Below are 25,020 nucleotides of genomic sequence, written 5' to 3' on the forward strand. Positions count from 1 at the left end.
GCTCCACTGAATGATAATGGGAGCCACCATTAGATGAAACATTTAGTTTATTTTCATGTTGTCATGTTGTAATCACTCTGTGTTTTACTACTAATTTCTGACTTTAACACAACTCTTATTTCAACTCAGTTTCCATGTTTTAATTGTTTTTGAGTTCATCACAACTGTGGCTAAAATCACACAGTGTATCGATTCATTATGTTAAACTTTCACTCTGTTTTCAGTCAAAGAGTTGTTTGTTCTGAGATGGAGCTGAGATGCAGAGACACACTTTAGCCTGATCATCGCTCACTACAAAGAGAAGCAAGAAACTCATTTATGGATTGTGAAACATTTTATTTGATTCCAGATTACACAGAAGGAATGTTTACTGGTAACTCGAGCTGACTGTAGAACATGACATTCACATACAATGAATCACTTCTTGCCACTGTTTTGATCAGAGTTCCAAATCTCTTCACTTTCCCTGGTCAACACCAATTTGCCATCATTGGTCAGGTGAAGGCGGCACATTTTAGCTTCGGCTTTGGAGGAGTTTGTTTGCCACTTGGCCTTGTCACTCTTGTTGTACATGACCAGGTTGCAGTCACTCTGCATGCACAGACGGACAGGTTCTGGTCCGGAAGTGTCTGAAGCCCACACAGGATTCCAGCCATAGAGGACAAAGTTACCGTCATCCTTTAGGAGGAAAAAGAGACATTTGACTGTTATTAGAAGCATGTACTTTTACACCAGGCATGTCCAAAGTCCGGCCCGCGGGCCAATCACAGCCCGAGGTCAGATTTTATACGGCCCGCGCCTTCTGTCTTAAAATGCATTATTTATGGCCCGCCAGCACAGTCAAAACGGAATGAATAAATCATACAAATTCAACATGCAATTCCTCTTTTCACCTCATGGTGGCAGCACCACTCTGTAACTGTCTGGCTTTTTTTAATTGTCTCTGACCCTTCAACTGTCATGGCTACGGCAAGTAAAATAAGGAAAGTCGATACCGAGGGCCGCCGCTTTCATATTTTTTCACCGAAAACCGAAACAACTGTGTCTGCCTAATTTGTCATGAGACTGTTGCCTTGTTTAAGTGATATAATGTAAAGAGACACTACGAGACAAAACATGCTAATGCTTCAACAAGCTATCAGAGAGCGACTGTGCTAGAAAAGTGAAGCAACTCCAAGATAACTTGGCCACACAGCAGCGGTCTTTTTCGCGGGCCCACGAGTCAAATGCATACCTGCAAACTTGTCGCTTTTCAGCGAAATTAGCCGTTTTGAATGAAAATATATCATCTACGTGATCCGTAGATGTTTTCTCTTTAGGGGGGGGTCATCTGGCCAGCCAGCGTTTCTCAGATTGGATTGAGACGAGGAAAAAAGGTGATGACGTGATCTTCGCAATAAAACATCTTTGATGTGTCCAGTCTTGGCCAATCAGCGTTAAGATGTCTACACCGTCTTTCCCTCCATTACAGTTCAGACTTGCTCGGTTAAGGATAACGTCCACTGCATGCGGAACTTTGTTTGTTAACATTCGTCATTATCGCGATTTAGGAGGAAAAAAAACGTAACGCGATGAAACATGCCCAGTTCAGTTCATGCGGTCACTCGTTAACGTTAAACCGGAACACCGGCGGATCTGCTGGCAGGTTGTTCTTTTTTAACTCAAAGTAGAATGAGGATGATTTCGTGGTGACAATAATTTTTAAGACCACGATGATGAGGCCCAGATACTGATGAGATGATGAGGTCAAAGAGCTTCAGGGAGAGGAGGCTGTTTGTGTAGCACAGTTTGATGCAGGGCTGAGATGTGAAGGAGCTGGGCCTGGATAAAGGTGGAGCTGGGCCTGGATAAAGGTGGAGGTCTACTCTAAACAGACGTGAGTACAGCTTCCTGCTGTCGCAGTGTTTTTAGAAATATTGATAAGGCAGGGTATGCTAAATGCTGCCTCTGCTCCAAGGAGATGAACTACAGTAACAAGGGCTCACGTGCCCTCTCATCACATGCAGACACTGTTCACTGTGATGACCACAGCCAGGGTACTTCCGGTCCCAACAGGGCCCTGAAGTAATGATAGAGAGGGTTAAGGTGCCTGTATCTTCATTTCAGCGAGTTGCTAATGCAGAGGTGTGTATAGATCACAGCTATTACTTTACTCTTCATTTTAATTTAAATAATTGAAGTGGATTGAATGCATATTAATTGCAAATAGAAGATAGGCCACAATTCTAACAGCTTTACAGTAACAGTGGAAGTTAATACAGTAACGGGGTTCAATGAAAACTAATCACTTTATTTGTACAGGCGATGGTTCTCACTACTCTTGCTATCTTTGTTTTTAAATGACAAACTTTTGAAAATGAGACCTCGTTCTCAATGGATTTTGTCTACATAAAAGGTTAATAATAATAATATTGATTGAAAAAAACTATCCAGCTGTTCAACCAGAGCTGAAATACTGATTAATAACTGAATAATAAATTAGTTTTTTACTTAAAGTAAATGTCTTATCCCTTAATGTTCTTCTCAGAGTACACCAGAATGCTACATTTTAAAGATCATATTTAAAATAAAATTATCCCTGCTGTGTCATTGAAAATATAATTATTAAATAATAGTGTATGTATAGGCAACTTGTATTGTTTAAAATAATGTCATCAGGGACTGTTGGCCCTTGGGCATCTAAACATTATCAAATCTGGCCCTCGTTGAAAAAAGTTTGGACACCCCTGTTTTACACAGACCAGTGCTCATGCATCACGCACCATGATAAGTGTCTGGAGCGCACAAATATTCAGAGTTACTCACCTGGAAGATAGCCTTCCACTCCCCGTTGTTGGACATCAGATAGTCTCCCTTGCGGAGCTCATCATTTTTGGACAAGTAGTTCTTACTCATGATTCTGCAACAAAAAGAAAGTCTGTTGTTTCCATCTAAAACACTGAAAATACATTGAAAACATGCTTTGTTAGTTGGTTTGTCATTTCCTTTGCGCAACACCAGTGATACTTTTTACTGAATAGTCATTTTTTCATATTTTTACATACATGTTCACAAGTGTTATGCACCAATTATCTTTTTAATTGCAACAGCACAGACTTTACAGTAATTCAATGACTCCTTCATGCATCAAACACAGAACTGTATTAATCTATCCATGAGCGTAAAAGTAAAGAACACTTACAGGGTTGAAGGTCCAGTCAGACTGCAAGCAGAGCAAAATGAGTGAAGTGCAAGAAGAGAAATTCACTCCATTTTTATACACCTGAGCTGAGGGAGGAGACGGGGGACAGAGAGGGGAGTGTCATGTCCTTTTCTTTTTTTCCTGTTTTCTTAAATCCCCCCTCTTAAAACATCACAAACATGCAGGTATTTCTTTGCTCCAGGATCTTTATCTCCGCTAATCCTAAATTTGACTCGAAGCTGTAAATATTACAGGTCACGACAGGAAGGATGGAGCCTGACAAGTAAAGCCCTTCACTTTACCAAACCTACTGAAATCTGGCTGTGCTGTTTTATTACTTTTTACATTTCATCCAATCAGGCTTAAACCAGGACTTAAACTTGGTAAAAGTGAGTTTAGCGGAGAGTAAATATTGGATTGATATTCACCAAGTGGCCAGAAACACAACTTCACATGAATGTTAAGAGCTGCTTCATAGCAGCTTGTGATTTATTTTGAAACAGCTGGAAGATTTGAGATGGTGTCCATTTAAAAAAAAACATTGCCAATGTGCACGCACACACACACGCACACACACACGCACACACACACATATATATATATATATACAGTATATTGCAAATAAAAACACTCATCTTCCTCCCATCTGAGTACAAAGGGACACTCCCCTCCCAAGCAGAATACAGTGTGGAGAGTTTGATATAAAATATAGTGTAATGGAGAGTTTTCGTCTCTAACAAGTCCACACACAACACATTTTATTTACTTGATTCCCCTTTTGGCAATAAATTCCACAGACTGCACCCCTGACATTTGTTTTCATCACAATAAAAGATAACAAGACAAGACAGGAGGTGATGTCTGGGGGCAGTTTTCTATCTTGTTTCAAACTGCACGATCCATCAACGCTGCAAACTTAATCAGAAAACACACGGCATGAAGGCAAATTAAAACATGCTGCTGATGATAAGATTTCGAATGCAGGACGTTTACTCTTAATAGAGTATTTTTACATTATGGCCTGCTCACCACCAGTGTTCCTTCATTGGTCAGGTGAAGGCGGCACATTTGGGTTTGGAGGAGTTTGTTTGCCACTTGGCTTCGCCACTGTCATAGTACATGACCAGGTTGCAGTCACTCTGCATGCACAGACGGACAGGTTCTGATCCAGAAGTGTCTGAAGCCCACACAGGCTTCCAGCCATAGAGGACAAAGTTACCATCATCCTTTAGGAGGAAAAAGAGACATTTGACTGTTATCAGAATCATGTACTTTTACACAGACCAGTGCTCATGCATCACGCACCATGATAAGTGTCTGGAGCGCACAAATATTCAGAGTTACTCACCTGGAAGATAGCCTTCCACTCACCGTTGTTGGACATCAGAGAGTCTCCCTTGCGGAGTTCATCATTTTTGGACAAGTAGTTCTTACTCATGATTCTGCAACAAAAAGAAAGTCTGTTGTTTCCATGTAAAACACTGAAAATACATTGAAAACATGCTTTGTTAGTTGGTTTGTCATTTCCTTTGTGCAACACCAGTGATACTTTTTACTGAATAGTAGTTTTTTTCACCTGACATTCATTTTTACACACAGTGTTATGCACCAATTAGCATTTTAATTTCAACAGCACCAATTTAACAGTAAACTGCAATGACTCCTTCATGCATCTATATATATATATATATATTGCAAGTAAAAACACTCATCCTCCTACCATCTGAATACAAAGTGACACTCCCCTGGTGTGGAGAGTATGATGTGAAATGTAGTGTAATGGAGAGTTTTGGTCTCTAACAAGTCCACACACAACACATCTGCTTTACTTAATTTACCCCTTTTGTCAGTAAATTCCACAGATGCCAGCCCTGAAATGTCAAGCTTGACATTTCGCTTTTCATAATTATAAGCTACGTTAGGAAGTATGTAGCCGTGAGAAAGACTTTCACATAGTTTAACAAAGCTATTGAAATCTGAGCTGTCTATTCAATTGTATTCCCCCTTCAATCAGTGAACAGCCCTCGAGTGAGAGGTGTGATAAGATTGATTTATATTCTTTAAAATAAATGTGCAAATGCTCTGTGCATTGAGTAAAGCACAGTACGTAAAGCACAACATATACCAAGTCTTATCCACGTTCATGTCAAGGGTGCACACAGCAGACTGTGCATGACAGCTTTGTTATATTTTCCAGAAACCAATAAACCACGAAATACCCGGCAGATTTGCAGTGGTGTAAGAAGTATCCATGTGCTGTAAAATAGTGCATTACAAGTAAAGTCTTACTTAAGTAAAGGTACAAAATATCATCAACTAGATGTACTTAAAGTGACAAAAGTAAAAGTATTGAATATGCAGCAGAATGGCCACTATCCGTGTCATATCAATCAAGCAACATGATATTGTTGCAGCTGGTTGAGGTGGAGCTAAATTGACCTGTATGCAATCCAACACAACAGTCCTGCCATCTCAGTTCAGTTTACTGTGTTCATAAATTATGTGTTATTACATTAGCGCGACATATTTACAAGCTGCAACATTTAAGTCATGTACAATCGTTGGACGAACTCATGCCCTCGAGTAGTGAATGAGAGTGAGCGTGACTCCAGTTGGGCGGATATCTATGAGGAGGAATTCAGGGAATAAATAATCTGGATCTCTCACAAGTCTACACACACAATGAATGAAACTTATTTCTTCTTCTTTTCTTTATTACACAATGTTATAACTGTAATACAGTGACTTTACGGGCAACATGTAACTAATGTGTCACAGCAGAGAGGAGCTTAAAGTGAGAGTTACATAAACATTTTGCATGTGGAGATTTGCTGCTTTTGTATTTTCATATTATACGCCTGCATTTCAACGTCACCTCACTATAGTGAAATAAGCATGCAACACGTGAGGTGCAGATTCTTTGGCTACTTTGTTCTGCAATATGTTATTTCGTGTTACATTTTAATTTTCGCCCATAGACGCCAGCAGCGTAGGAGCTCCACTGTTGTAATTCATTTTTTTGCAGTGCTCCATCCTGTTTGTCCTCATTTCCTGAAACCAGAGAGTAAACACATTCAGATGTCTGTTCAGCCATCGTTTGTATGTGAGGAAGCAACACGTGGACTGCATTCATTTCAAGTACACAGTCTCTTGATGGAAAAACATCAAGAGACGTTGAAAACGAATCATCAAATATATAAAACAACCCCAGGCATAAAGCATAAAGAAGAGTTGAAAAGTGTGTTTTAATTATTTATTTTTTAACTAACAAAAAACAGCTGCAAGTGATGGGAACAACTTGAAAGATTTCATAATCACATAAAAACTACTCATAGGGGCTTCAAGGTGTAATAAAAAGCAAACAGCTAAAAAAGCTCCAGTGTTTTGCACAGAATCGTTCAGAGAGGAGATAAAAACAGGAATAATACCTCTGTGAGTCTCGGTCTCTGGATGCAGTGAACGTACGGCTTGGGGATCGACTCAATCTGGTCTGCTGCTGTTTTGTAGCAAACTGTGCAGTCAATCAGCGGCTGTGGAGTCATTCAAAAACGAAGCATTAAGATGTTGTACATTGATTTGAAATGAATCCTTCCCTTTGTGAAATGCACTCACTCTGTTATTCCTGAAGGGGCATGTCTGAGGGTTCGACACAGTCGATCCTTTGGCACACGTGGTGGGTTTCAGGTAAAAGTGGTGGTAGAGGTATTTCACACCGAATCCAGACTGCAAAAGAGCAGAAGGTCATTTTAATATTAATATTAATGTTTTTTATTTATTTATTGAGAAACAACAAGTACAAACAATCAAGGCCTCTTTACTTGTCTCAATTAACAGAAATATTTCTGCCAGAAATATATCAAATAAAGAAATGTTAGATATAAAAACAGGAATAACATAAAAAAAAACAATACAATATACAAGAATAGCAGCAGGGTTATCTCAAATTAACTTAAAGCTTTCAAGTAAAGAAAACAACTTAACAGCGTTCTTGTCTTTAACATGTTTCAGTGACTTATGAGCTTTAACTCATTCTTCTGATGGTTCAAATTGGGTTTCGTCTTAAAGTATCATTTATGTATAAACTACGTCAAAATTTAACCTCAGTCTATGAATTCGTTTGTTGGGCAAATGTCATTGAAACAGCAAAGTCCTGCTTTGCTCCTGTTTTAACTACTCGAACACTTGAGGACTTTGTCAGTTGAAAGTAAACATTTGTTGTGTCGGGTCAACAACTGACAGTCTCAAAAAGTCAGGTGACACTTCGACACTTTAATACTATTTTTATATTTGGCAATAAACTGTTTCCGATTCTGATTCTGAAGCCGTTAGGATTCATCCTCTGAGGATCATGAATGTCCGTAGCACATTTCTAAAGTGTGGCACAGCTCTTCTCTATAGACGCTTCTATTCTAGGTTTACTAGAAGTCTTTCCTGTTTTGACTCTAAGGAAGACACAGTACTGTTAAAGCAAGAACAGATGAAAGAAACATTCCGCGTCTCTTCCTGCCTTTCTGATCCAACAGTCGACACAGTTGCCTGGTGCAGCTGGTTACAATAGAAAAGTTATTCAACGATTAAATTATTAATAAAAGGTCGGAAAGTCATCTGCACACTGAAGCAAACATATCATAGACCCGCAGAAAGTCATGATGCCTGGTTTCAAATCTAGAGAGCGATAGTTTCTGCTGTGGATATCAGCTCATACTTCTCTTGAGTGGTTATATAATCTTCTGGGACCTGATAAGTTAAACAAAGTATTGCCATAAACTCTTCCATTCACACGGATAGATATCAGAGTACGAGGTTGATGGACGGTGGGGATGTGTGTATTTTTACCATTAATCTGTACACCGAGTCTAACACTACAGCAAAGAGACGCTTTATCTTTCGGCAAACATTCTGAAAACATGTTGATATGCAAATATGAAAACAAGTGTGAACCTGAATTCCCTGAGGGAAGAGTGGGAGTGCCAAAAACTCTGAAAAGCAGATTCAAGACATAAAGCAAACTGAGGCGTTTTCATTCCGTCCTAAAGACTTTCAGGAGAACCTTTGTTAAAAGTCAGCATGTCATGTCTGTAAATGTTCGAACAGAGACAGTTCAACAAACAGAGATACTCATCTCAACATTTTTAGGGCAATAATTGACAAAAAAAAACTGAAATGTTAAACTCCAGGTCTACCTCGATATCTGACTTGTCCAGTGTTTTCAAGAAGCGAAAATGGTGGTGCACCACGGTGTGCGAGTTGAGTTGCTCCAACGCCAGATCCACTCCCTTCTTGTAATCATCAGGCAGCCCGTCATAAGAGTTCTGGGCCTGGGCAGAGTACAGAACAGCTCCGGCACAAACCAGCAACAGCAACGCAGCAGCCATCTTCATCCTCGAGTGTGTGAGGAGAGCGTGGGTGAACTCCCTCCTCTATCTCTATCTCTCTGTGGGATCGATACTAACATGCAACAACAAGTCCTATTATGGCTGCGGAAACAAAAACGCTGACCATCAACAGGCCGCACAGACAGTTTACTTACAACTTCCCGTAACACGCCTGGGGAAAATCTTGAGTTAACTAAACACATCCTCTGTGGGGAGTTTTCACAGAAGCTGCTGCTTGGCAGAAGTGAAATTACACTCATATCCTTTAGTGTTTTTTGACAATGGAGACTTGCATAATCCTTAATCCTGGAAACAAGCCCAGCATGTCATGAAACACATTTGGCCCCAAGACGAGCATGAAGTTCAGCAGTGATCAGTGGGGGAAGGAACCCTTTCAGTTCTGCTTCATCAGCTCCATTGTTGTTGAATTAAGTGGGAAGTAGGTCACTTATAAGAAATGTGAGGTTTTTACTTTGAGTTTACTTGACGAGGTCGTTAATGAAATAGACTAAGCAGTGAGTACTCAACACCATTTTTGCGTCACACACACGGTCATCATATGATGCTTTTTTGTTTTTCTTTCTAACTGTGTGATGTAAATACACTTAATCAGAGAGTTATGTGCTAATTAGCGGAGTTGCGAGTTACAGGTTATGAAGGTTTAAAACTCCAGGCGGGGCGCTCTAGCACTCGCCTGTACAAAGGAATGAGAAAACTGTAACTCTGAAGGACACGCTTGGGCAACTACACACTGATATCAAATCTTGGAGTAAACTGCCAGCTGAGAACAGTACGTACCACAACTTGAGATAGCAAAACGTAGATTACACACTTTGGAGCCTGTTAGGCTTTCACAACATACACACACACTGAAGACGCATCGAAGGAGGCTCCCTGACGAGAGCCGGTGTGAGCGGATAAGCTCAGTGCTCCAACCAGGCCGTCGCTCTGCTAAAATCGATCCCGCCTGCACCTTGACTTTGACCAATAGGCTCCTCTAAGGAGAACCTACAAAACTTACCGCGCTGCCGTGTCTAAGCGCCTTTTCACGTTGCTCTCAATCGGAGAGGAACTGTTAGGACCGTGCACGTTTAACTGCTCGGCTAATATCTCTGTGATAAATAAAACTATTGCTTGAATCTAAGTAAACGCCTCGAACTCAATTCGTTAAGTTGTCTACACGACAGCTCCACTGCTGTAACTCATTGCGTTGCAGCGATCCACTCTGCTCGCCTTCATCTCCTGCCATTCACAACAAAAAGTGACGAAAAGGTGGAAAAAATGATGGAAACCTGGTGCTGCACAGGGGACCTGACAAAGTTTGGAGCTCTGATGACTCCAAAGGCACTAAAGGGAACTCCACCTAAATGTAGAGCTCTAATATGTTGTATCCATGGTGTAGGAAAGTTCAATCAATACTTGTGAACATGAGCTACTCTGGAGCAGTTTATACATGACGACAGTTGAGTTTTAGCTCTGTAGTTTTGGGATTGGGGAGAGTTGTTTATGTCTAATAATATGTTTGACTGTCTCACACCACAGGATGAACATGTCTGAAAATGGCCTTAGCTCCGCCTTTAAACGATGTCTTAACATGACATGAAGTGAAAGTCATCTCTGGATGTCAGCGTGAATCACAATGAACCCGCCTGCTGTGTAATGTGGAATCAAATAAAAGCACACCTTCAAAATGTATAAATGTGTTTTTCTTTTTTCTTGTATTTATGCCCAATTCATCTGGTAAACAGTTCTACATGCACATATCTTGGTACAGAGCACTGGTAGTTGTATTGAGGTGATATCTAGGTATCCTTTTGTATTTTGTGCAGCAACCCTCTGACAGGTATTTTCAGTCAGACAGGTGGAATAGATTTAGGGTCAGATATGGAATTACGCTGAATTCAAAAGAATCTGGATCTCTCACAAGTCTTCACACAGCATGAATGAAACTTTTTTTTCTTCTTCTTCTCTTTATTACACGATGTTATAACTGTATTACAGTGACTTTACGGGCAAAATGTAACTAATTTGTCACAGAGAGCGAATCACCAGCGTTACTTTTAGAGAACATCACAAACATTTTGCATGTGGAGATTTGCTGCTTTTGTATTTTCATATTAAACGTGAAGCGTTGATGAGGAATCTGCATTTCAACTTCACCTCACTAGTGAAATAAGCATGCAACACGTGAGGTGCAGATTCTTTGCCTACTTTGTTATACATTTTCATTTTCGCCCATAGACCAGCAGCAGAGGAGCTCCACGGTTGTAACTCATGCTTTGGCAGTGCTCCGTCCTGGTTGTCGTCATTTCCTGAAACCAGAGAGTAAACAGATGTCTGTTCAGCCATCGTTTGTATGCGAGGAAGCAACACGTGGACTGCATTCATTTCAAGTACACACAGAGCAAGATGCAGACCAGTGTGAGCTTCAATACAAAGAGAAAACACGTTGAATACAACTCATCTCAAGCAGACTGGGCTTTACTCACGTCACCAAAGTGATGTTTTGATTCCAAGTAAGTGATTTCATGTAACTCTGGGGGTGTCCGTTATTTGCTAACATGTCCACGTGGGAAAGGATATGGTGAAAATAAACCATAAAATATATGAAACAACCCCAGGCACCACCCTGATGAAGGCAAGATGGCCAAAAACATATGGTGAGAGAATAAAGCATAAAGAAGAGTTGAAAAGTGTTTTAATTATTTCTTTTTTAACTAACCAAAAACAGCTGCAAGTGATGGGAACAACTTGAAAGATTTCATAATCACATAAAAACTACTCATAGGGGCTTCAAGGTGTAATAAAAAGCTAAAAGTTAAAAAAAGCTCCAGTGTTTTGCACAGAATCTTTCAGAGAGGAGATAAAAACAGGAATAATACCTCTGTGAGTCTCGGTCTCTGGATGCAGTGAACGTACGGCTTGGGGATCGACTCAATCTGGTCTGCAGCTGTTTTGTAGCAAACTGTGCAGTCAATCAGCGGCTGTGGAGTCATTCAAAAACGAAGCATCAAGATGTTGTACATTGATTTGAAATGAATCCTTCCCTTTGTGAAATGCACTCACTCTGTTATTCCTGAAGGGGCATGTCTGAGGGTTCGACACAGTCGATCCTTTGGCACACGTGGTGGGTAAAAGTGGTGGTAGAACAACAGCAGGGTTATCTCAAATTAACTTAACAGCGTTCTTGTCTTTAACATGTTTCAGTGACTTATGAGTTTTTACTCATTCTTCCAATTGTTCAAATTGAGTTTTAGTCTTAAAGTATCATTTATGTATATAAAATGTCCCTCGTAGCAACACGATATTGAGAACAAAGTCTAAGTTCCAGTTTTCAACACAGACACCAAATCATCACTGACATGGGGACAACTCAAACCTCCTTCACTGTAACCAGCTCAGCAAATCACTCCAGAAGCACCGAGTCACACTGAAAAAAACACACGATCCAAACTTTCAACTTCACTTTCACAAAATACACAGTTACTCACGTCAAAATTAAACCTCAGTCTTATGAATTCGTTTGTTGGGCAAATGTCATTGAAACAGCAAAGTCCTGCTTTGCTCCTGTTTTAACTACTCGAACACTCGAGGACTTTGTCAGTTGAAAGTAAACATTTGTTGTGTCGAGTCAACAACTGACAGTCTCAAAAAGTCAGGTGACACTTCGACACTTTAATACAGACATATCTTAACGTACTCTTATATTGTTTGTTTATCTTATTTTATTTTGAATTATCATTTTTTTATTTTCTAATTATACTATTGCCCTGTGTTTATTGTAATGCTCGTATGTGCAAACATATTTGGCAATAAACTGTTTCCGATTCTGATTCTGAAGCCGTTAGGATTCATCCTCTGAGGATCATGAATGTCCGTAGCACATTTCTAAAGTGTGGCACAGCTCTTCTCTATAGACGCTGTAATTGACTCCCTGTTAAGTTGAGTCCTTTAGCCTCAATAAAGAACTGAATACTGGCATCTAGAATATATGTGAGATCCAGTTCCACCAGCTATCCAATGACCGCTTCTATTCTAGGTTTACTAGAAGTCTTTCCTGTTTTGACTCTAAGGAAGACACAGTACTGTTAAAGCAACAGATGAAAGAAACCTTCCGTGTCTCTTCCTGCCTGGTGCAGCTGGGAGCAAGTTGGTTACAAAAGAAAAGTTATTCAACAATTAAATTATTAATAAAAGGTCGGAAAGTCATCTGCACACTGGAAGCAAACATATCATAGACCCGCAGAAAGTCATGATGCCTGGTTTCAAATCTAGAGAGCGATAGTTTCTGCTGTGGATATCAGCTCATACTTCTCTTGAGTGGTTATATAATCTTCTGGGACCTGATAAGTTAAACAAAGTATTGCCATAAACTCTTCCATTCACACGGATAGATATCAGAGTACAAGGTTGATGGACGGTGGGGATGTGTGTATTTTTACCATTAATCTGTACACCGAGTCTAACACTACAGCAAAGAGACGCTTTATCTTTCGGCAAACATTGTGAAAACATGTTGATATGCAAATATGAAAACAAGTGTGAACCTGAATTCCCTGAGGGAAGAGTGGGAGTGCCAAAAACTCTGAAAAGCAGATTCAAGAAAAGTCAGCATGTCATGTCATTAAATGTTCGAACAGAGACAGTTCAACAAACAGAGATACCCAGCTTAACATTTTTAGGCCAATAATTGACAAAAAAAACTGAAATGTTAAACTCCAGGTCTACCTCGATATCTGACTTGTCCAGTGTTTTCAAGAAGCGAAAATGGTGGTGCACCACGGTGTGCGAGTTGAGTTGCTCCAACGCCAGATCCACTCCCTTCTTGTAATCATCAGGCAGCCCGTCATAAGAGTTCTGGGCCTGGGCAGAGTACAGAACAGCTCCGGCACAAACCAGCAACAGCAACGCAGCAGCCATCTTCATCCTTGAGTGTGTGAGGAGAGCATGGGTGAACTCCCTCCTCTATCTCTATCTCTCTGTGGGATCGATACTAACATGCAACAACAAGTCCTATTATGGCTGCAGAACCAAAAACGCGGACCATCAACAGGCCGCACAGACTGTTCACTTGTTTGAATCTGCAACTTCCCGTAACACGCCTGGGGAAAATGTTGAGATAACTAAACACATCCTCTGTGGGGAGTTTTCACAGAAGCTGCTGCTTGGCAGAAGTGGAATTACACTCGTATCCTTGAGAGCAGGGGTCTTAATACAAAAATAATAAGCAGGTTCATATATTCATGTTTTTATTTTAAACATGTGCAAGGTACAGGTATACTGCCATTTATAAACATACCTTGTCAACTGATACCAATATCAACATTGACTGTCAATTGCATGATAATCATGCAGACAAGCTATTCAAATTGATGTTTTATTTTAAACAAATGTGGAAACGAAAAATGAGTGATGGCCTATTAGTGCCACTGCCATGCATAAACATACCTGTTATCTTGAATACAATACTGAACTATTAAAACAATGGACACATTCATGTTTTTTGGTCGAGTTACAAAACTATACATTTTCACTCATAATTTCCATACACAATGTCCAGCTGCAGTGTTTGAGCCAGGCATATCTTGCAAAAATGATTGCACAAGGATTCATGGGTGAAGTACATTTTTTACAACGGTATCTACTCAAATAATATTGCAGCGTGCGTCCTTGTATCTGGGATCTTAGTCAGCAGGGGACTGAATATGCTCTCGGTCAATCACGGGGAACCTGACAGAGCGAGCATGTAACATGCGGCCTCGTGATTGGCACAGCAGCGATAGGGGCGGGTCCTCCTCTTTGTGTGCAGGAGGCTTTGGAGGGACAGGTCCAGGCTAGTCTCGCGCTGTGAGTGAACCGGTGCCCAGCTTGAGAGAGCTCCTGTGTGTCGCTGAATGTGCGCATTTCTGACTGAAAGTTTTTTTACAATGGAGACTTGCATAATCCTTAATCCTGGAAACAAGCCCAGCATGTTATGCAACACATTTGGCCCCAAGACAAGCATGAAGTTCAGCAGTGATCAGTGGGGGAAGGAACCCTTTCAGTTCTGCTTCATCAGCTCCATTGTTGTTGAATTAAGTGGGAAGTAGGTCACTTATAAGAAATGTGAGGTTTTTACTTTGAATTTACTTGACGATGTCGTTAATGAAATTGACTAAGCAGTGAGTACTCAACACCATTTTTGCGTCACACACACACACACACACACACACGGTCATCATATGATGCTTTTTTGTTTTTCTTTCTAACTGTTGTAGCCCGTCGAGGTGGAGCTAGTTTAACCTTCTTTGTAAACCATTCAGTAGTTCCCAAGCTAGGGGTCGGGCCCCTCCAAAGGGTCACAGTATAAACGTGAGGAGTTGTGAGACGATTAATGGTAAACAAATCTGCCGTACAAACCAATTTGTGCTTTTTTGCTGAGTGTACCGGACACTATTTAAGATGAATTCTGTTCAATTAAAAGCAAAAACAAAAACAAATTCCATCACGATGTTACAACTGACATTGTGGGTGAACTACTCATTTATCGTGTAGTTTTGTTGCACCTGTATCATTCTTTGTATCATTCTGGTTGCATATTTATTTTGGTTTTGGGCCTTTTACGGAATTTTTTAACAAAAAGAAAAATATAGAAAATCACCAGCCTTCTCCTTTGAAATACTGAGCTTAGTCAAATTAGGTCAAGAATGCCCATTCATACTAATAGTGTACGCATTTAAAATAAACGTTTAAAAAACTTTATTGACAAATTTGTTACACAAAGTGAAACAAAATTCTAACATATTTGCATAGAAATAAACAACTTGCTGACATAAAAATTTCACTCAAACGTCATAAAAAAAACTACAGAAAGAATGCTTATGAGCACATTAATGATATAAAAAAAAAAAGCAAAAAAAAAAGCACACCGAAACCCTGAAAGTGTCCCAATAGATGCTAAACGTGTCATCAAGTAGTCACTTTGTTCCTGTTGATGCCAGAAGAGTCGGGGCTCCACTGCTGTAACCCATTGCGTTGCAGTGATCCACTCTGGTCGTCTTCATCTCCTGCCATTCACAACAAAAAGTGACAAAAAAGGTGAAAAAAAAAAATGTCAGGAACAATCATGACTCAGTTTTTTGCAGTGCGGTTCTGTCATCAAGAAAGACAGACTAACCTCTGTAAGAGCTGGTTTGTGGACACAGTGCACGTACGGTTTGGGCTCCTGTTCAATTTCCCCTCCAAACGTTTTGTAACAGACAGCGCAGTCTATCAGCGGCTGCATGAACGCACACACACAAAACAGCACAGACTAGTCAGAGCAGGCATTCACACTCAAATACCGAAATCATCTGAGTTCGGTTAAATCCGATACAACTTACTCTGTCGTTTCTGAACTGACATGATGTGGTGTCGACTGTTCCTTTTTGACACTTTGTGGCCTTGAGGTAGAAGTTGTGGTAGATGTAGGTCACATCAAAACCAGGCTGGAGAGGAAGAGAAAGAGGAAGAGGATAAGATTTGAGCAATTCTCAACCAGTCTCGAGGGGTTTTCTTTGAAATAATCCTCACATTCTTTGGTGACTAGAGCTCCTCTGGAGGATTTTACTCACAATAAATCACAGGAAGCCACTCATTAATGAGCCACAGCACAGCAAAAGATACATTCTGACAATGAAAAACACATGTACCTCAATGTCTGACTTCGTGATACTTCTGAGGAAGAGAAAATGGTGATGGATCCCAGTGTGAGAGTTGAGCTTCTCCAGGGCCAGATCCACTCCTTTCCTGTAGGTTTCAGGGAGTTTGTCATAAGCCTCCTGTGCATTAGAGGACAGGAACAAGGCTCCGACGCTGAAGAGCAGCAACAACGCAGCCATCTTTCTCCCCTGTGTCTGCAACAATGGGAGCGAGAGGATTGTGCAACCGCCCCCCCCACACTCCGTGTTGTTTTCCTGAACATCCAGTCCTCCTTTCCCCCGGGACAGAACAGTCTGGAAACACAGAACATTACTTCTTTCTTCTCGACTGTCTGTATTTGATGATGTTGATTTACAGCAGATTTCAACATGAGAATTTTAGTTTAACTTAGAAATCAAGCCGAAAAGTCTTGCTTTTTTAAAAGCTGGTCTTAGAAAACCAAAATGCCCTGCATGGCCGGGATGAAACGTTAGGGGGCCCAACACACTACAACTTAGAAAAGACATGCAGAGAGATGGAACTAAAGACTTTTGTTTTGGGGATTTATTGGCCGTAAAAATGAAACCATTTGAGAATTTTTATAGGAAATCTGCAAACAACTCATACAGTAGATATCAGAAATGTGACAGGAGAGACGAGTCTTTTCTCGTAGTTTATCATTTGAAGGATTATTAAATGCCAGAAGAGGTCAAATAATCCAGTATTTAACACAAACAAATATAGAAAAGTCTGAAATGTTAATGTCACAGAGTTGTTTCATCTGGGGGCCTCCAGGGAACCACTTATCTAAGCAATGTCAAAGTTTGCGTGAAAAGCTTTTATCGCTTTTCTCATAAAGCAAAGATTTCAAAAGTATTCTTGTAAAAAAAAAAAAGAAAAAGTTCCTGCATGGCCTGTTAGGAGGCTCGGGGGCTAAAACACGATAAACACTTTTTTTTGTAAAACCAGAGGGGAGCTGGTTGATCATTTGTTGAGTATTTTAAAGTAGGAGCACTGAGAGCTCAATGAACTGCAACTTAGAAAACACTTGGAAAAAGACAAAACTAAATAAAATGTTTTAAAAAAAAGCATCCTCTCCGATTTGACATGTGAAGCTTCACATGCGGGGAGAAAACACAATGCAACGAAATTGTATTTCTTGGTTGTTTTTTGCGTCATGTCTCTGCAGAGCGCTTTTCTAAATTCTGTACAACGGGCATCACAATAGCAGAGATATTTTCTCTACCTGCATGTATTTTTATTCGATACACAAAAAAAAACTGACAAAACGACAGCCAGGATAAATATAAAAACTTTTATGAGTCATCAATATTTCAACCTTTAATGTACAAGGGAACATCAGCAATAGCCTCTCAGACGGTCTATTGCTTTTTGAAATGGGACAAAATATATCAGCATTTCGCAATTTTGACAGATACTTTGGCATACACGGACCAACTTCACTCCATCCACAGGCACACGAAGCAAACAGACACTGACAACTTCTCATCAACGCCTCCTTCATTGTTCACGGACACGACGCAGCCAAGTGTGTACATTAAAAACAAAGCTACAAAAGCAGCAATAATGCCTCATATTGCAACAGATAAATAATGGGGAGATGTTTGATTTTTGGGCGTCTTCGAAAGTGCAAACTATCGTAACGTGCTTCGTCCTGACAAACACAACGAACGCTTGTAGCTGATCACTTCGTGGTCCCAGAGGCACAGATTTCAGTCAGATTTTTTGCGCCTTTCTGACACCAAACAGGCACAAGATCACAACGGCAGCTGAGATGGGACAGTTCAGAGGGGAGAGTAGTGGAATACACACTGGAGAGTGAACATTTCAGTTATTTGACACAGTCAAAGCTTCAACCAATCCATGTCACACTGATACAACATGACATAAAACAAAACAAAAATACACATATATATATATATTTTTTAAAAAGCCTTCCCTCTCAGTAATGCATGAATATTGAGATTGACTACACAGCTTGTGTGTAAATTTGGTCGACCAAGTTCACAAGTGCGAATGAAATGTTTGAATTAGTATTTCCCAAATAATATATATATAGCAAAGTTATGATAAAACAAGGAATGTTGTACTTAGACATGTTAATTTAGGCTCCTTCAAGAAACAGCGTTAGAGTAGGAGATGTGAGATGGCTGAACTGCAGCTTATTGTTCTGATCACAAAACTATTTACACGAGACATTTGGCACTTTGACAAAGAAACCAATAAATTACAGCGATTCCCATAAACACACCACGTGAAACAAACTCTACATTGATACATTAGTGCCCTAAACATGTGCATGGAGACATTTAGAATATATATATATATTATGCCATTTTGTTAATCTTCTGTTATGATCAGAAATATGTTTTCATGTCATTAGATCTCCCAAGAAATCCCAACTGTCACCTGAACTGCAACTGTTGAGTAAAAAAAAAAAAAATCAAGGACAAGCTAAAAATCAATCAGATAGCCGTATAAGAAACAAACTAAAGCAACATTGATATTTAAGGGATTAAAGAGGATGCAAAGACGATAAAATTACATAAAATACAGTCATTGTTCAGATTTGGTGTCTTAAAAAAAGTGCCACGAGCCGAGAGAGGCGGATAAAGTGATCAGCCGTCTAAAGCAAGACAGAATGAGGGGAAATAACACCTCAGTATACCTTTTTGTAGTTCCTTCATAAGGCGCTTTGTGAGTTTAAAACATTAACAAAAGCAACAAACTTGAATAGATAAAGTGTGTTAATATAAAAGACTATCTCCCATACTTCCTCCACATATTCAATGTGAATCAGAGCAACCTTTCAGGGCTAAAAATTCATCAGTCTTGCAAATCTATCTACTGTAATCACATTTAGTTTCGAGCGTGAGATCATTTGATTTGGAATCTCTTGTCCCCTGAAATATATATTTTTAAAAAGCATGTTATGTGCGAACACACGCTGTCGACCGGTTTTTAATCTACCCGGTCGGATGCCGTTAACCGGCAGAAACCCTCCCCAACAATCTGATAAAAAAAGCTACTTATACAGTTGAACCGAAGCAACAACCAACCAGACCGCCGTCATATTGTACGTTCGTGTCTCGGTGATGATAAAGAGGGTGCACAGTGACGTGGCATCAAATTGTGAGTGTTTCAAGCTTGAAGGATCTCATTGGTTGGTAGAGTGAGTCAGAAGATGTTTTGGTGTTCACGTAGGGGAGTTAGGTGGTGACGTGAGGGGTCGTTGCGGGTTACACAGGCATGTGCATCTCAGAGTACTCGTCGTGACACTCGCGCTCGTCAAACTTGGGCTCTGCGTCGTCTGCATCCAGCTGGAGGAGAGAGAAGACGCATCAGGATTCTGGAGCATTAAGCTTTGACATTCACATTTGATATGAAACATTTTCTTAAAAGAAAAGGTTACACTCAGTATGAGGCATCATGAATATATTTTGTTCCTTGATGTAATCTGTGAAGTTACTCATCAAAGCAACATTTCTGCATCATTGCTACTAAAGAGATATCCTACATTTCCCAGAATGCCTTAGAAGTAAGCTCGTTTTCTTTGTCATCCGTGTCATTTTCTAAGTCACAGTAGTTGCAGTGGAAATGTTTTGTATCTTTATTGTCAGTAGTCACATCTTAAACAGAGGAAAGGGAGGAATTACATATAAAGATAACCTAAAGAAAACATGAATATAACCAAACTATATAATCTCATATCTTTTGGGGAGGGAGGGTTTTATTCCTTAGCTTTATGCTATATTCTACAATCACAAATATTCCACTAAATCTTTCCAAAGTTTCAGCATAAGAAGTATAGAATATGATTCTGAAACTATTAGCAATGTCAGTGCCAATCAGGAGTTTTAACTTCAACTCCGCTGGTGAATAAGGCAGTGGTGCGGGGGTATAAAGCAGCATATTGCGCCCTCCTGTGGTCAACTTACACAGGAAATCTCTCTGGCGGTGAAGATGCGGCGCAGCAGGAACATCTTGACAGGGATGGTGAGGATGAGGACGAAGGGGAAAGCCAGCGAGGCCTGAGTGGACATAACGGCCCACAGAGCCGCCAGACACACCACCTGGATGATGGTGAACAGATGCATGCGCAGCGTGCGGACCTGCAGGAAGCAGAGATCGTTCATAAAAACAAGTGTGAGACCAGACAAAAATGACGTTTTTGTGAGAAACAATTGATTTTTGTGGTTCCCAATGCAAACAGTTAAAAAACAGACGCTTAGTTGCAGCCCTAATACTTCCATATATTATATTCCTGAAAGTGAACATGTTGGATATGATGCTTCTGTCAATAAGATATTCCGGTGTGTAAGAACTAACATAGTTTAATATAATGTAATACATGGAATTCCTTAGAGACAGATTTTTTATAAATCAGGATAATTACTGTTGGTCATTGCTGAAAGAGCATCTCCACCCTTTTTATATTTTATAACTTATCCTATGACTAGTGTGATTTTAAATTAGATTCAGTTATTTCCATTGCTTTATGTGAAAACATGCTCAGCCTATGTTACAAACAACCACGCTCTTCTTACCTTGCGTACGTAGGTGTGGTCAGGGTGATACTTTGGTGGCATGAGCAGCAGCATCATCCGCTCTGTTAGCTGGATACCGTTGAGGGACATCACACCCATGTAGAGGAAGATACCAAACAGCACCGCCAGGGGGATCCGACTCAGCAGATCACCGATCACAATGGACATACCTGGGGGGAAGAAATTAAATGCTAAATGTCCCTTTTTTTCCAACAGATATTGGCTTCAACTAGTGGAAAGAGCAGCGATGGGATTTCAATGTCCGACACTCACCAACCATGATGGCCACCAGGAGCCCGGTGACCCTCTGCTCCTTCACCTCCTGGATGCGGGGCTTGTCTCCGGGGGCCACGGCCTTGCTCATGACAGTGAGGGCGTTGACGTGGGTCACCGAGCGAACGGTCGCGGCGGCCATCCACGGCAGGCCGAACAGCGCCGAGCAGCCGCCCAGCACCACGATCAGCAGCAAGTCCAGATGGAAACCAGAGCCCTTCACCAGCATCCGCTCCTTCTTACTCACGATCAGGCTGCAGGGAGTCGAGGAGCAACAACAGATGTAAACGCACCGAGCAATGCACGCTTTTGGGTGAATGCCTTCTTAAAAACACCATTCAACATGCAGCACAGAAACACAAAATACTGTAGTCCAGCGTGATGGTGAGGTGAGGTTTTTTAGTTCAGAAACTGAGACAATCCGATGTGTATTGTGTCTAAGCATTATGTATACTTAAAGAAATACCGTTTGTCCATTTTCAGTTCTGTAGCAGATTAATCTAATAAAGAATATAAAAGACCTCTATAAAAATATATATATATATAATAATTATAAACTGACCATAAGTATAGCAAATAAATGTTAATTTATTAGTGTAAAACGTTATTTTTTTTCTTAGATTCTGTAGATTATTGCATCATTTTTAAAGTTGTGACGTCAACATTGTCCTAATTTTAAAGTGTTATAATTTATTAAATGTCATGTAATTGTTTGGCTTTTATGATATCATTGGTTGTTACATATTGCTAATTAGCAAACACTGCATCACAAGCAATGTTAATAAATGTATTATTACCTGCGTAATGATATACAGTTGTTTTTAAAATATTAAAATGTTTTTAATATATTTGAAGATGTACAAAAATAATAACTACTCATATTTTTTATCATTGCTCTTATTTAAAATCTGGTGAAACCGGTTGTGGTAATGATTCATTTACTTGCTTCCACTTTCTATTTAAATATTTTAACTGATGTTCCGATTCTTATCTTTTTTAATTCATAAAGCTTTTATATGTATGAAATGTGCTCAATATATATATTTTTGTATTACTTTTATTAAACTGGAAATTGCTACACTATCACATGCAAGACCATAAACCCAACTTTAAGATGTTGTTATATCGGTTTCATGCTGCACCGTAGAGATTAGTCAAACTCAAATCACAACAAACTGACTCTTGAAATGTCATATCGTCGAGTAATTCTGATGATAATCCTTTTTTAATGTGACTTGTAACTCACGTGGTGATCTGAGTCTCCATGAAGATGAGGATGAAAACCAGCAGAGCGGGCAGACAGCAGGCGAACATCATCCAGACGGGGAATTCTCCGTTGGACCCCAGAGGACTGATGATCCAGCCGCGCTCGGAAGGAGTCGTCACAGAGAAACCACGAGGAACGCTCAGTTTCTACACGACGACAGAAAAGAACAAGATGATGATTGTCTGCGTTGTTGTGAATCTTAAGTCAAACATTTATAACACATAAGAGTGGTGGTATTTGAGAGTTACCTGTGTGAAAGTGTCGTCTATACTGTAATCCACCAGGACCATGATGAGGATGGCAATCGGGACGCCAAAATCTCCAATAATCCTGCGCAACTTAACACATAAGATGTGATAGTTTGAGCACAACTGTCAGCTTCACGTACCACATCCAAGAATACATAAAAAAGACTTCGATACTGTGACTGCACAATGACTGGAAACAGAAGGAAACACCTAGCACATCTCAAGCTCACGAATCAACACCTTATATTTCGTTTTTGCTTTGCTAAGCGTTTCCCATAATGTCAAACTATTCCTTTAGTAGTCAAAAAAATAAAGACAACTGGGCAAACAAGGTTCATGCAAGGTTAAAGAAAGATGTGGGTTACATATTTAGGGGTTGATGTTGGGAGAACTGGTGTTTTTAAAGTGAACTTCGCTCCTCACCCTTCCAGGGAAGAATGCACTGTTCTTGAACTTGCGCAGGTAGAAAGCGATGAAAAAGGTTCCGGCCATGAGAACCAGAGAGAGCAGCGCGGTGTTGGGCTGGTTTAGGACCGGCACCGGCAGGGTGCTGTTGCTCAGCGCGAGTGTGATATTTTGTGTCGAGGCGTCCACTTCTGTGCCGTTGTTGAGGGAGCAACGTTTCAGCGGGTGCTCCTTGAAAATCTGCCAGAAGACACAGGTGGTTCAAATTAATGCAATGTACGCACAACATGTACACCAGCTGGATTATCATTCATCACTCTTTTAGGTAGCACAACCGCACTGTCTGGAAAATGAGATTATCCTGAAGCCAAACGCCTTTCAAGTCTGTGCCATGAAACTCTAAAAACAGCAAACCTTCCAAAATCATAAGCCTGGATAATATTTCAACTTTTAATCCATTTAACTTTCAAGGACAATCAAATCACAAAAGATTTCAAATGCACTCGTTAGAAAAACATGCTCATTTCAACCCCGAGATTTGAATATTGTCCAAAGATTAGTCTGTTCAGATTAGTGTCGGGGACATGAACACTCAGCCTGCCAACAAAAACTTTTTGTAATCAGGAGTTGTTATTTCAAGTCTCAGGTGTACCCTGCCGAGCTTGATGAAGGTCTCGCAGATGAAGATGAGGGAGATGAGGAAGGAGAAGATCTCCTGGGTGAAGCGGGACACGAAGCGGACCAAGAAGCTTCCCTCGAAGGCCACCACGACGATCACGATCACGATGAGCCAAAACCCGATCCACACGCGCCCGGTCAGGTACTCCATGTCGTTTGCTTTGCAGAACTGTGAGGACACAAAGCCAAGACACTCATCAACTTCAGCTGCCATGAAAACCCTTTTTCTTCAAGTTCAACATGTTGGGAAACACATTTATATTTGGTATCTACTGTACAACTCTCATATCTGTCTGTTACATATAGGACTAAAGCCAGCAGCTGGTTAGCTTAGCATTAAGACTGAAAACAGAGGGAAAACATTAGCTTTGACCTCAGTCACTTCCTGGAGTCTCCACTGGTGACCTAGCAAACTCACTACGACAAGACTTCAGGCGAATCCTTCCGGTCAAGAAATGTCCCATAACTCCTCTAGAACCACAACTTGTCGCATTTATACTGTACCGATTAAACAAACAAGATCAGATGTTGGTGCTGGTAGTCAAATTTTGTTCGCTTAGGACAAAGACGAGCTGGTTCCCCGTTTCAAATCTTTGTGCTAAGCTAAGCTAACCAGCTTCGAGCTGTAGCTTCATATTTAGCATACAGAAACTCTCGCCAAGAATGTGAAAACGCATATTTTTAACCTTGGAAGTAATGATAAACTGGATTTTATATTGTAGGCTGTTGTTATTGTCCAGAATCGTCAGTTGTTGTTGTTGTTGTTGTTGTTGATCAACGTACACTGTAGAAGGCTTCTTCAAAGACCAGCAGGGGTCCGGAGAAGCCCACAACGAGTAGCGGCTGCGCTCCGAGCAAGCAGAAGATCACACCCTGCACTGCTGTCGACACAATCAGCTCAGAAACACCAATCAGACCTTCTGTCTTCTCACCTAGCAACAGACAAACAACACGGTAATGAACACCAACAAAGTTTAATGGTTCGTTAATAGATCATGGAGAGAACCATCAAGACAAAAACATGAAAAGGGGTTTCGACACATGAGACGATAAACTGTGAATCCACAGTAACTCGACTCCTGCTCACCCAGTAGGCCTCCGAATGTTATGGCTGGAGAGAGGGCAGCGAAGTAGATGAAGATAACGGCAGCCATGCACTGACTGTTCAGGGCATCCTTGAAGTCACTGAGGTACTTTGGGTAGCGGCGCCGCACGTCTCGTACGAGCCCACCAAAGGGGCGTCTGGTGCGCTCTAAAGGGTCGTCTGACTTCTTCAAGGGTGTGAGGAGGGCCTCTGTGTGACGGGAAAGAGCCGGTTATTAATTACAACAACAGGAAGTCAGAACAGCGGCTGGCATTTCCTTCG

At 40.6% G+C, this 25,020-nt stretch overlaps 5 protein-coding genes across 6 annotated transcripts in view; all 5 read right to left on the bottom strand.

Annotated features, from left to right (window-relative positions):
* Positions 1–315: 315 nt before the first annotated feature.
* LOC306712324 (B-type lectin plumieribetin-like) lies at positions 316–3,238 on the bottom strand. The gene is made up of 3 exons (XM_079181557.1): positions 3,182–3,238; positions 2,806–2,899; positions 316–678 (listed from the first exon to the last, which is right to left on the bottom strand). The coding sequence occupies exons 2-3, from the start codon at positions 2,893–2,895 to the stop codon at positions 418–420; spliced, it is 351 nt and encodes a 116-aa protein (XP_079037683.1). The 5' UTR covers positions 2,896–2,899; positions 3,182–3,238; the 3' UTR covers positions 316–417.
* Positions 3,239–4,178: 940 nt separating this feature from the next.
* Positions 4,179–4,619, bottom strand: LOC306712465 (B-type lectin plumieribetin-like; the record flags this gene model as incomplete). Its single annotated transcript, XM_079181762.1, has 2 exons — positions 4,179–4,407; positions 4,530–4,619. 2 exons carry the CDS (start codon positions 4,617–4,619, stop codon positions 4,231–4,233), a joined length of 267 nt encoding a protein of 88 aa, XP_079037888.1. The 3' UTR covers positions 4,179–4,230.
* A 1,257-nt stretch (positions 4,620–5,876) lies between these two features.
* On the bottom strand, positions 5,877–8,726 carry LOC306712328 (uncharacterized protein). The gene is made up of 4 exons (XM_079181562.1): positions 8,365–8,726; positions 6,794–6,904; positions 6,610–6,711; positions 5,877–6,232 (listed from the first exon to the last, which is right to left on the bottom strand). The coding sequence occupies exons 1-4, from the start codon at positions 8,560–8,562 to the stop codon at positions 6,143–6,145; spliced, it is 501 nt and encodes a 166-aa protein (XP_079037688.1). The 5' UTR covers positions 8,563–8,726; the 3' UTR covers positions 5,877–6,142.
* Positions 8,727–15,279: 6,553 nt separating this feature from the next.
* Positions 15,280–16,441, bottom strand: LOC306711968 (uncharacterized protein). Its single transcript, XM_079181058.1, has 4 exons — positions 16,227–16,441; positions 15,918–16,022; positions 15,713–15,814; positions 15,280–15,602 (listed from the first exon to the last, which is right to left on the bottom strand). The coding sequence occupies exons 1-4, from the start codon at positions 16,413–16,415 to the stop codon at positions 15,513–15,515; spliced, it is 486 nt and encodes a 161-aa protein (XP_079037184.1). The 5' UTR covers positions 16,416–16,441; the 3' UTR covers positions 15,280–15,512.
* A 1,075-nt stretch (positions 16,442–17,516) lies between these two features.
* The window catches only part of slc4a2b (solute carrier family 4 member 2b), a 33,687-nt gene continuing 26,183 nt past the window's right edge, over positions 17,517–25,020 (bottom strand). For both annotated transcript variants that reach the window (XM_079181582.1, XM_079181581.1), the window contains 10 exons: positions 24,742–24,948; positions 24,438–24,586; positions 23,629–23,823; positions 22,995–23,216; positions 22,572–22,661; positions 22,303–22,469; positions 21,057–21,310; positions 20,784–20,953; positions 20,175–20,348; positions 17,517–19,556 (listed from right to left, as the gene is read on the bottom strand). In XM_079181582.1, the coding sequence (XP_079037708.1) occupies positions 19,476–19,556; positions 20,175–20,348; positions 20,784–20,953; positions 21,057–21,310; positions 22,303–22,469; positions 22,572–22,661; positions 22,995–23,216; positions 23,629–23,823; positions 24,438–24,586; positions 24,742–24,948 (1,709 nt within the window). In that variant the 3' untranslated portion in view covers positions 17,517–19,475. The remainder of the gene's footprint in view (positions 19,557–20,174; positions 20,349–20,783; positions 20,954–21,056; positions 21,311–22,302; positions 22,470–22,571; positions 22,662–22,994; positions 23,217–23,628; positions 23,824–24,437; positions 24,587–24,741; positions 24,949–25,020) is intronic.

This window comes from Pholis gunnellus (assembly GCF_910591455.1).
Source record: "Pholis gunnellus genome assembly, chromosome: 20".
Classification (NCBI taxonomy): domain Eukaryota; kingdom Metazoa; phylum Chordata; class Actinopteri; order Perciformes; family Pholidae; genus Pholis; species Pholis gunnellus.